At 36.5% G+C, this 11,837-nt stretch overlaps 1 protein-coding gene across 1 annotated transcript; it reads right to left on the reverse strand.

Moving 5' to 3' along the window:
- Positions 1 to 2,856: 2,856 nt before the first annotated feature.
- LOC126912371 (iroquois-class homeodomain protein IRX-5) lies at positions 2,857 to 6,269 on the reverse strand. Its single transcript, XM_050704158.1, has 2 exons — positions 5,935 to 6,269; positions 2,857 to 5,812 (listed from the first exon to the last, which is right to left on the reverse strand). Exons 1-2 carry the CDS (start codon positions 6,245 to 6,247, stop codon positions 5,298 to 5,300), a joined length of 828 nt encoding a protein of 275 aa, XP_050560115.1. The 5' UTR covers positions 6,248 to 6,269; the 3' UTR covers positions 2,857 to 5,297.
- Positions 6,270 to 11,837: the final 5,568 nt, after the last annotated feature.

An 11,837-nucleotide genomic window follows, 5' to 3' on the forward strand; every position in this document is an offset into this window, starting at 1 on the left:
AGCACTTCAAAACCTCAAAGTACCAGTTGGCAATATGGTCACGCTGGAGAGACCTTAACAGTGTCTCGATCGAATCAAGGTCTTCTCATAGTCTACAAACGCCAAGCATCCACTATGCTTGGCGTTTCAAGTTATACCCTTCGGTCTTCTGTATAACTTGCCGCAACCTATGGATATGGTTTATGGGTAATGGCCTAAATGTTGATGAAAAAAGTGCAGAAATTTGACTATTGTATATATATAACTTTACGTGAAAACTATTTATACGAGTATCATGTAATTTTGTGTGTATTTCATAAACTGACTATTTAGGACTCCTCTAAGCTGGTAGCTACCTACTTATCGGTATCAAAAGGTTGATTATTTTTATCAGTGAGGTAAAACTTCTTTACAGCGCACTTAAGGACCATGACATCATAGACTCGGCAACTAAACACTTCTGCGTTGATGCCATCACATTTTTATTTCACCAACTTTTCACGCTTTGTTATAAACACTTGATAGCATGAATTACAATTTATGATAAGTGTATCGTTAACACTTTAATTGAAAATTATTAACACAATTTGAGTGCATGTATTTCTCATGAATTCTATTATAATTCCGTCAAGAAGTTCTTTCAACGTCTCCATAGGCTGTTCCACGATTTGTTTATTTATATTGTGGTCGCCTTTCATCTAGTATACGTGAGCAAATAATGAATGTACGACATATCAGACGGCGGTGTGACGTCACTCCGGACACGGTCACATCAAAGCACACTACATCGATGATTTATGCGTATTTTGTTAGACTTCGGCCCAATTACGTTCATGAAAATTTGTGCACTTTCATAATAAAGTGTTTACCGTTGAAATGCTTTGATGTCTAATTGGGCGGATGGCGCGATGAGCTATACTGATACTATACGTACGAGTGTCCCGGTAATCGTTGATTGATTTATTGTTACACTTTAAGTAGATTTACTACTGGTCAAGGGTAGTCATCATAATTAGATATCGTACACTCGAATATCAGCAGTATTCCTTGTTACTTTGTGTGTCCTTCACGATCCAGACATCTATACGGGCCTCATTACTGGCATGTTCGTTGTGATGTTACATCGAAGCAGAAAATGTACGGATTTATTAAAATCATAGTTACTAGTGTGCCCTTTTCGCTATAATAACGTGGCAAATGTCTGTATGTATGTTGTATTTACTTATATTATATTATAACAGTTTATGTATTTTTATGAACACAGTGGAGTTAGTTACCTACTTATTATTACTATTACTTCGTATATTTTACCTATCTGAATTATTTTCATCATGAAACTCAAACGAGCATAGAGCCTAAAAGAGAGGTGTTCGGATTTGTGTATTTTTAAAAAAGCTGGTGAATATTTAATATCGTTTACGAAAGCGTCTGCGTAGGTATATCAGTTTAGTATTTACCAAAATACTTTGTAACTAACACGTCAGCTGTTTGTGCCTACATTATAGTTCTTTATATCATATGAAAGCTAGTCCAGTAATACCTAATATACAGTAATAAGTACACCACACATCAGTAATAAGAGTTTTATTTTGTACGTTTTGTAACATTTCTGTGCAAATAGATGATTGTGTCTAGGTACATTACCTGGTCGTAATGGCCTGGAAGCTTAAGACTCTCGCTTCTCATGCATGAGAGTACGGGTTCGAAACTTTCCAATAGCAAATACCAATGTGACTTTTTCTGAGTTAAGTATATCCTAACATTTTTCTGGAACCAGTGACAAATGGTGGAGGTAAATATAGTGAGGAAATCTGGGCTAACAATTTCTAATTCTATGTTTAAAATCACCAACCCGCATTGAGCAAGCCTGGAGATTAATGCTCAAACCTTGTCCGTACGAGAAGAGGCCTTTGTTCAGCTGTGACCACTTATAGGTTGATAATTGTGTGTGTGTGTGTGTATTTCCAAATTGTGTACCTAGACTGTGTTGGGCACAGAAATTATCGCAGTTACTTGTGAGTACCTACTTGTGAGTTATATTATTTATTTACTTATACTTATTGTGTTAAGTTTCTCCATTTAGGCCTTTTATAAATGTTATATTCTTCTGCTTTCAGTACTTTCACCTGATTCACTAAATTTTTTGTTGGTTGCAAGTTGTTTTATACCGTCAGTTGTCATTCTTCAATATTCTTGCTAACTCTCTTCTGAATATCGAATCGTCCGTCTACAAGTATTATTAAACCAAGAAGGATTTGCAATGCATTATATTTATGTAATTATAAACTTTTATATTACTTATGATATTTGTTAAAATTTAGAAGTCGGTAGTTATTTGGGTCTTTATTTATCATTTACCTGATTTACTTAGTTTGGAGTTCAAAAAACAAAATGTTCATAAATCAGTAAAGATACTAAATAGGCTTCTAGTATTGAACAACAGATAACTTAGCAACTGTGAAATTTCCTTTTTACGAGAATGTGTAGGTATTTAAAGTTCTGGTGTCACTTCTATGAAATAATGTTTAATTACGGGTGATTTAAAACTGAATCAAAAATCTTCTCAAAAAATTGGGCATTCAGTTTACCTTTGTGATTATTACAAACATTTCTTTAGGAAAAAATATTTTGGTTTGTAATTAACGATCGATACTTCTTTTATGCTTGTATGCCTACTAGTATAAAGTAGACTATCTTCAGGTCAGACATTAACTAGCTTCCAGGCATTTAGGTACTATGGTTCAATAAGATTAAGATATTATAGGTATGTAGAACTTTATGAAAGTTTCCAAAGATACTCACTCAAATGTTCATATTATTAGGTAGAAGTTTTGTTTTAGGGTTCTTTATAGGTAAGGAATGATTGAAACAACCATCAAATATTTCTGTATTAAATTTTATTGCATCTATTCACACACCTTTCTGGGAAAACGGTTAAAAGACGTTTGAAGCTAACAAAATTGGACAACATTGAATAATTTTACCAACACTTATTTTGTTTCAACTAAATCCATGTATGATACAACTGTTTCTGATGCTACAATTCGCTGAATGGCACTGACTCTACGGTTATTATACAGTAAAATATGAATTCAGAAATGCAAGTATGTTGTTTAATGAAAATATACATTGTCGTTAGGGTATTCGTATATCGTTTACAATCGAATATACATTTCGATGTTTACATAACTACTTTGAAGATTCACGTCTTCCATCCGTGTCTTATTTACATCAAAAGGAATTCTAATACAGAAAAATTATTGCATTTACCTCTCTTAAATACTCACGTTATTATTACAATATATACTTACAACAGCGACGTATGTACAAAACTATAGACTCAATTTTGGACTTTCAGTCTCTACAATATTGAAAAAAAATATTATAGGTACAATGTATAGAAACAAATAAACGATGTGAATTTACATTATTTTAACGTTTACAATAATTATACAAGGCCATTTTTATTTAGTTATGACAATTTTTACGAAGACGAATGTTGTGTGAATGCTACAGTTGAGATAGATTTCCGTTTCGAGTAGGGCTGGCAGCACAAAACGCCGAAATATCGGGCCTGGCAAAGTGTGAACAGGTTGAGCGGAATCACAAAGAGCTGCGACCTCTCCACTTCTATAACAATATCTAATAGATACTTAGCATTAAAATAAATTACACTTTATTATTCAGATCTCTAAGTTCACAATGCTGCAGACAGATTGCAACAGTGTAAGAAAATAAAACTAAATTAATATTATTCAATAACTAGAAAAAGACTTATTGGCAGCTAATTTTATATCAGTTTTGTAAGTGAGAGATGGAAAAGAGAATCTAGATTGTGATGTAATACACAAGCGTGGTGTGGTATCGCGTTTATAAACTCAAAAACTGCTAGAGTTGTAAGCGGAAACGGTTTCGTTAATACTACGAATCAGTAAAAAGAAAACTAACAAAAAATCACCTCCATACAGTCAAAAGTTAAAGAATAATTCTCGCTAACCTATTCTAAAAACTAAACTTTTAACTAAGGCTCTTTGTTACATTAAATACATCACGGAAATTAATATAAATGCATAAATGTAAGTAACGATCAAATTAATTAAGATAATTTCAGTAATATAAAAAGTTGGCACAACATGAAATGGAAATTAGGCACCTTTATGCGTATGTAACACAAACATGGTTTGTTCAAATTTTATAACGTTCTGCCATACGCAAACAAAAGTTAACAGCAATGCTAGATATTTTAATTGTGACAGTAAATTTCCTACAATTATGTACTATAGCAGCGAGCAACTTTTATTTGGACTCTAATTATTTTAATTTCGCAGGAAGCCCGACTCTCTTCCGCATTTCACGTTTCGTTGGTCCCACATGGTTTAAAGTTTCTAACTTTAGGTGCCTATTACCTATGAATTATAACACAGATAATAGGGTTTTATACCAGGGACTCCCATACCTGCCACAGCACGGCCCGCGGCGTAAGAAATTCTAATAAAATACCTGTGTGATTTCATCATAGTATGTTGATATTGATGACGTATTATTGTTCATGCCAGCCCTACCATCGGGAATTCATTAGTAACTAAAGGTGATTACTAGACATAGTTATGTAATTTCATATATGTTTAACACAGACAATCATAGTCTCTTGACTAGAAAAAGCTATACAGACTTTCTGAAATCCTCACCAAATCTGATATAAATTATTGATATAAGTATTGTAGATAAAAAAATCTTATATTAACGACTCGTTATACTACTGACCTCGTATCAATAAATATTAAAATTCGAATGTTAGATATTATAAGAAACTATCAAACAATAGAAAACACTGGACGTAATTAGGCACTAAATATAAGTAGAATATTTGAAATAATAATTTACACTACATACAAATAATAATCTAAAACAGTGTTGTTTATCTATGTATAAGAAACTTAACACATATTAATACCTATTTTGAATGAAATCACTTCGTTAACCACCTCCAATAATAACTACAGCAACATGTCGCAAGGTCCAACTTGTATAGCACCTAGTATTGTCGGTCGGTCGGCGCGGGCGCTGCGTCGACGTCGTTTGCGAGTTGTCAACCTCACGGCGCGGGCGGCGGCAGGTGGCGCACCGCTCGCATGTGTCCACTATCACAAATCTAAGCTTCTCTACCGGTGCATAATAATTATTATCACGTATTTATACGTATGTATACATATTTATATTAGTCTATCGCTATTTACAGGCTGAGTGCCCTCTCGCGGCACTTTCAGGGGAGATCGAAATTATTGTCGATGCGCCAACGGCGGGCGTGGGGCTTGTGGTCAGGCCCGAGGTGGGGGAGGGGGCTCGGCCAGCGACGACGTGGACGATGAGGACGGTGAGGGAGCTGGAGGTGCGGGGGCAGGTGCAGCCAGCGCCAGCGAACGAGAGTACTCGAGGAGGGCCACGTCCGCCGGGTGAGTCGGAGGATACAGGCCTCGATATAACTCAGGTCGGCTGTAGGGGTGAGCAAGGCGAGCTGCCGCCGCAGCGGCTGCTGACTGGTAGAACGCGGATGCTGGTGATGGTGGTGCTGGTGCTTCACCCTCTTTGCTTGCCATATCCGCTAGTGACCATATTCTGGGCTTTGCTGAGGCTGGAGTGCTGCCGGGTGGCGCACGGGAAGGTAAATGCTGATAGGCTGGGTGAATAGGTCTTTCATAAGGTTCAGGTGATTCGGGACCACTATCAGCGCGTGATTCGGACCATTCTGATTCTGTCCTTTGCCCAAGCATATCTAATCTTTGCTGAGGTCTATCTCCGTCTTCACTAGAGCCGGTTCCTGAGTCTTTTCCATCTAGAAGAGAAATTTTATTTAGTAAAACGAAACTATAAGATATTCCGCGAACCGATAAATTTTATTGAATTTGTTTGGGAAACGTTAAAGCATTCTAACAAGTTTTTAATTCAGATACATACCTAGTCCATCTTTTCCATCGTTGCTTTTATGGTCATCATCGTCATTATTATTGTCATCATCATCGACCCTGTTTCTCGGCTCCCACGTCATCTTGTTTTCCTTCTTGAGCCGGCGGCGCGCATTGGCGAACCACGTCGACACCTGCGTCAGTGTCATCTTGGTGATGATCGCCAACATTATCTTCTCGCCCTTCGTAGGGTATGGGTTCTTCTTGTGCTCGTTCAGCCACGCTTTTAAGGTGCTCGTTGTCTCTCTAGTTGCGTTTTTTCTTCTTGCGCCGTTTAGGTCCATTCCATACCTAAGGACAAACATTAAGTAAGAGTTATTAAACTGTTGTTTGTTTAGTTTGCCTAAAGTACAAAACATTAGTAGATGTTTCATTTTGAATTTACTGCGGAGACGATTGTGCTAAATTTTTAGAACATAATCAAGCGTATAATGGCAAAGTCCGATTTGGGCGAGATTTCAGATAACGTGAATCGAGACCGCCCCAATCCCTATCGCGCGCCCTCCCGGCCGCTCCGTGATCGCCACACCGAACCAATGAAAGCGCCAGCATAATAATTGAAATCGAGATAAGCCATCGACTGCTGTGCCAGCGTTAAGCTGCAGCTTATCTCAGACACAGCTACGTACGCATTTGTTGGTGGACCATGCGCCATTATTTGAATGCTACTATCTGTATTACGATAGATTCTATTTAAGTCAATTTATCAACGTTAATCTTGAAAACGTGTCGTTTATTTACTTAAACATTTAAGGAAAAGAAGTTTGTTACAAAGTGTGTTAACTTGTTTTATTTTACTTATACGTATATTTGTTTTATTTTTCTGCTTTTATAATAAAAATTCGGTAGTGTCTATTTTCGTTTCATCCGTCACGCGTAATGTGTTGATGTAAACAATACTGGTACCATATGCTGCCTTTGCTAAGTTATCAGAGCCTGACTGGGGTGGAAAATAGGGATGAGTAGTGGGAAATTAATAAAACTGTCACTTAAATCGCAGAAGTGACGGGCAGTGCCCCTTCTTGTTCAATGTACGCAATCGATTTTGAACCTTTAGTGCAACCGTTATGGTCACGATTCACACAAAGCCCTCGCCAAATGAAGTAGCTCACTCCATTGTTAAGTTCCTTGTTGACTTAATTCTCCTCGATCCCCATTGAGCGGGATCCTCGTAAATAAATATGATAGAAAATCCCTTTTATTTCGTTTCTATTTTTATGAATGGTTGTTAACACTGGTACCTTCGAATGATAAAATAATGGCTTATGTGAGTGCAAGTATAATTTGACTACAAAGCAAGACATACGTAGTAGCAAAACCAATTTAATGATGCCCTCGAAATGACTATGAATGAACTAACATCCATAGAATTCAAGTGACAATACAAAAGTGGAGCGACGCCAAGCTTAGGCATATTCTACAAACAAAAAAGCTTCATTTATCCACGGCGTGCCACTTTCACAGCATCCGAGCTCGCGGGGGATCGGTCTGCAAGCTTCATTTTTTTATTATTTTGCTATCCCCGCGGCGTGCTTGCGCCCCGGCAGGCGGTTGCGGGTATCCACCCTTCTCACACCAACGCCTCGCCTTCAATTAAATCCCTATCTCTCGCGCCACCTCATGCTTCCTACTTAAACTCATAAAAATGAGATAAACACAAAAATATTGCTCGTACAGTCTGTCGTTATTATAAAAGTAATCCGATGGTGCTGCGGTTCATTCAGTTATTTAAATTTTATGTACCAATTCATAGTTTATTGCATTAATGAACTGCGTTTAAATTTCTCTCGCGTTTGGTGTAAATAAATAGCTGTAATTTGATTAAATCACTGGAGTTTGCCGTTTTGTAAACGTTGTGTGTACTTACACGTGGATGGTTACTAGTTTTAGTCAGGTGGTTGGTAGCGATTGAGTGGATTATCCTAGTCCGAGATGATTAGTGATCGGTAGGCCCACGTTCAATAGTGATATAGCGCAATCTATTTTCACGATAAATCCTCCCAATGCGCATTACCGATACATAATGGAGCCCCAGGTCGTTGTTAAAACAAGCGGCCCGAGGCAGGCAGGGGTGAATTTGAAGCGGTGACAAAAGGAAAACCGTTCTGAAACCTTTGTTTGATACTTATTCGCCGCGTCGAAGAGGGTTGATATTAAAATATGATCTGTATACCCTTCACACTACAGATTTCGTTACTGCGATTGAAGATCATTAAATTGTTTTCTACCGGAATACAAAAAAAATGATGTGTAATGTAACTCAACGGAATTTTATGTCTTAAAAAATACGTATGAAGACACAAAATGGTAAACTCAAATATGATTTGATTTGATCATAGATAAAGATGTGCAGATACCTATAGCATAAATACTACATTAAACTATACCTAAAATTATTTGCATTAGAAACAGCCTGCAGGTTTTTGTAGCGAATTACGAGTACTTTTTTCATATTCCTATTAAAAGTGTTTGAACATGCATGATGTCATCCATCAAAAGTGTCAACTTTAGTGTTGTATTACCGATACCTAAGACTCTTAAAAATAATAGAAAATCTGTTAAAAAAATAAACATAAAGTTTAAAGGAGGGTCGGCGGCGCCTAGACTCTTGGCGGTTATAAAAGTGTGAGCTAGCCGGTCGCGCAACTACCGGCTCGAATGTACTCGCTGATCTAAAATTTCATTGCACATGTTTCTGTCGTGTTTAATTAGATCGTTTACGTAAAGGTGTTGTACTATCTTTCTATTAGCAAAAAAAAAAACTCGGCAACTCGAGAGTTTAGTGATTACGCGATTATTATATCAGCAAGGATTACTGGTAGTTTGTTCTTTATTTTTTCGTTATGAAGCCAATTTCTCTTTTAGTTCTCTTACGTGAAATATATTGTTGAAGTATATTGTAGTTATATAAGTGTGTTAACATGACTGTATAATTGCTAATGCTAATGGGTGTTGGGATAATGGAAGCGGCGCCGCGTTCTGATTGGTCAGTGATGTGGTCACCTAAACTGATGAAATCAATTTACATTATGGGCTAAATTGCGCTTGTTATTAGCGAGTGCAAACACTGATAGTTATAGGAATAAATTTCAGTATTAAGTGATACAATTTTAATGTAAATCGATAAATTATTGTGCTACTGCATCGAAGATATAGAAACTATTTATTTCATCTAATATTAATGATCGTATCAAGTGTTGGTTAGAAGAGATGTTGAATTAGATAATATGAACAAATTATATAAAACCATATTATTATTACATTGGTTACAACAGTTAATGGAATTCTTTTCTGGATTATATTTTAAGTGTAAAGTTTATCACGTTTATCGTAATTACTATAGGTACCAGCTGGATATATTTTTGGCACCTACTCATCACCAGAAGGTTTTCTGGAGCCTTCTCATATACAGGTTGGCGTGATACAATTATTTAAATGCGGTCAAAAAAACAATTTGGAATATACAATTAGGTATACATATGAGCAATTAACTTAATTGCCGCATGCTAATAACATAAACAGTTAAAATAAAAATATGAATACGAAGGTACGTTACGTATAATAGTACTTTAAATTACCTACTTAGGTACTTAATTACTCACATACTTAAGTGCCCACCTACTGAAAAATGTGAATCAGAAATAAAACCTACATTTTATTTAAAAGTTTACGATCGTGTACATATCACAACTACTTGTAAGTACTTGTGTAAACTAATTGATAAAACAAACGATTAAACCGAATACGACTTAAAAATACTTCTTGATACAACAAAGTTGAAAGAAACTTAAGACTCACACTTATAAGTGCATGACAAAGTAACCGTATACCGACAGAATTTTTGTGTGAGCGATCATACCGCCCCAACTAACATGACGTAGCTTAAAGGCAAGTTAAAGAGATATAGTGTTTCTCTTACAGTTTGAATTTACCAATGACATCGCCCGCACCCATATAAAATTACACGGTGCCATATTTTATAAGTTAATAGACGTTCGTAGGTACACCTTTTTCTTACGCTTCAAAGATTTCGTCAACATTATAATCCACCATCTATGAAATTTAAAAGACACACTTAACACACGGTGACAGTTTTTTTGTGTAAAAACGCACTTGATATTGTATGCCATAGACCTATATCGTATTACTTCTCTCTAGTTGAATTTTAACAGTTAACGTGTCAACTGATGTCATCATTTAGGACTTTGGATTCTGAAGTTAGACATAGGCTGACAAAATAGCCGCTCCTGGTAGAAAGCAATGAATATTAAATGATTAATAAAAGAACGATCGTTTTCAACACAAAGTTTTCCTTTCATGCTTCTAGTAAATTATTGAGTTCGTAAAAATGATATCTGATAAAGCTAATTATTCGTCGTCGTAATATAGAAATGGGCGCACGCAACGACCAATCTCGGGTTATGGACGAAGTTTTAAAAGGTACGATACAGGTCCTAAATATTGGTGGGTAGATAGGGTGGCCGAGGGCGCGGCACGCCAAAAACACATTACGAGCCGGCAACGCGCTATTACGGCGAACCGCACGCGTCCATGTTAGCCGATAGCTGCCACCCGAACATGCTATCCGACGACTAATTGGTCAGCTTCATGCACAAAAACCCCTAATAGAAACAACTGCGGCCAGGGGGAGCCGCTTTACAGCCTAAACCGTATATGATCGCATTAATCGCGAGGTATAACTGTAACAATCCGGTGTATGTGGCTACCTACCAAATATTTTCGGCGGCGGTGGTTGTAATGAGGGCCAATCGTTAAGTTAGGTGGTTAAAGGGCGTGTTATCTAGAGGCTTGGGCGGCGCATGTCACGTGACAAACGAAGCGTAAACTCACCACCGCACCGGTACTTCGGTCGCGCCATCTTTGTTTTTATAACGGGGGGTTATATTTTGAATTGCTTTTATTTTAAAGTTTCAAATTACCTGCCGTCCCATTTCCGGTGATGTTACATGGACGTTATACGTTATGTATCATTTTCGGTACACATAAGAAGATCGCCTTGAGTATGTTTACAAGTATATTTTTATCATTACAAATATTAGCAATAACTTGTCTTTGTTGTATGGTATAAATCATGTTTTAAGATAGAATTCGCAGTGTGGTCGGTTATTACTCATGCTCAGTGACTGGGAACATTAATGGAGCAGCATTTCAGATTAATGAATATCATTATTGTTTTAAATCTTTCCATAATATCAATCTTTTCTTGTGTCGAGACGAAACTTTACAAAAACAAGGCATAAATTGTGTCGTTTATCTGTGGCAAATTATATTTCTGTTAAACTTGTGTCTTGACCCTGCCGTTTACGTAGTTGATAAAGTATGAATGTATGTGATACAGTTACACAAAGCAGTTTTAATTAATTTTAACAATTATTAACAATAATATTGTCGTACATGTAAGCTATTAAATTTAAGTGAGTGCTAGTAAAACTGCCACAACATGATATTGGAAATAATTTGTTGGGACCACAGGTTTCATGAAATGATAATGTTAACTACGGATACTACCCACACTTCTGTACGATACGGCAATTTAACCCTTAAAAACCTTTTAATACAGACGATCAAACCATTTCAGATTTTCTATAATTACTTAGATTTCACAGGGTTTAGTTTATTGGATGAAGTTGGATATTGATGCTAGAATTAGAGAAAACGCTTGGAGGAAATCGACCTATCATAGATAGCATAATGAAAGGATGAAACTCAGACTGTGGTCTAAAATATTTATAGACAGTCGGAATTAGGATCCGAATATTAGATTTTATGAAGGATGATTTGTGGGATTAGAGCAGAGAAAATACATAAATAGCAGTCATCTTGTTTCTTCTGCTCTATCTAAGAATGGAAGGTTACGTTGCAGAAATCGGTTTT

This window comes from Spodoptera frugiperda, chromosome 25 (genome assembly GCF_023101765.2).
Source record: "Spodoptera frugiperda isolate SF20-4 chromosome 25, AGI-APGP_CSIRO_Sfru_2.0, whole genome shotgun sequence".
Lineage (NCBI taxonomy): Eukaryota > Metazoa > Arthropoda > Insecta > Lepidoptera > Noctuidae > Spodoptera > Spodoptera frugiperda.

What these genes read in the sequence shown, in the direction of transcription:
- LOC126912371 (XM_050704158.1), bottom strand. Translation starts at nt 6,247, where the DNA reads ATGTTTGTCCTTAGGTATGGAATGGACCTAAACGGCGCAAGAAGAAAA. An exon ending in CGATGGAAAAGATGGACTAG is followed by an intron (nt 5,813 to 5,934) that starts GTATGTATCTGA and finishes TTTCTCTTCTAG; the next exon opens with ATGGAAAAGACTCAGGAACC.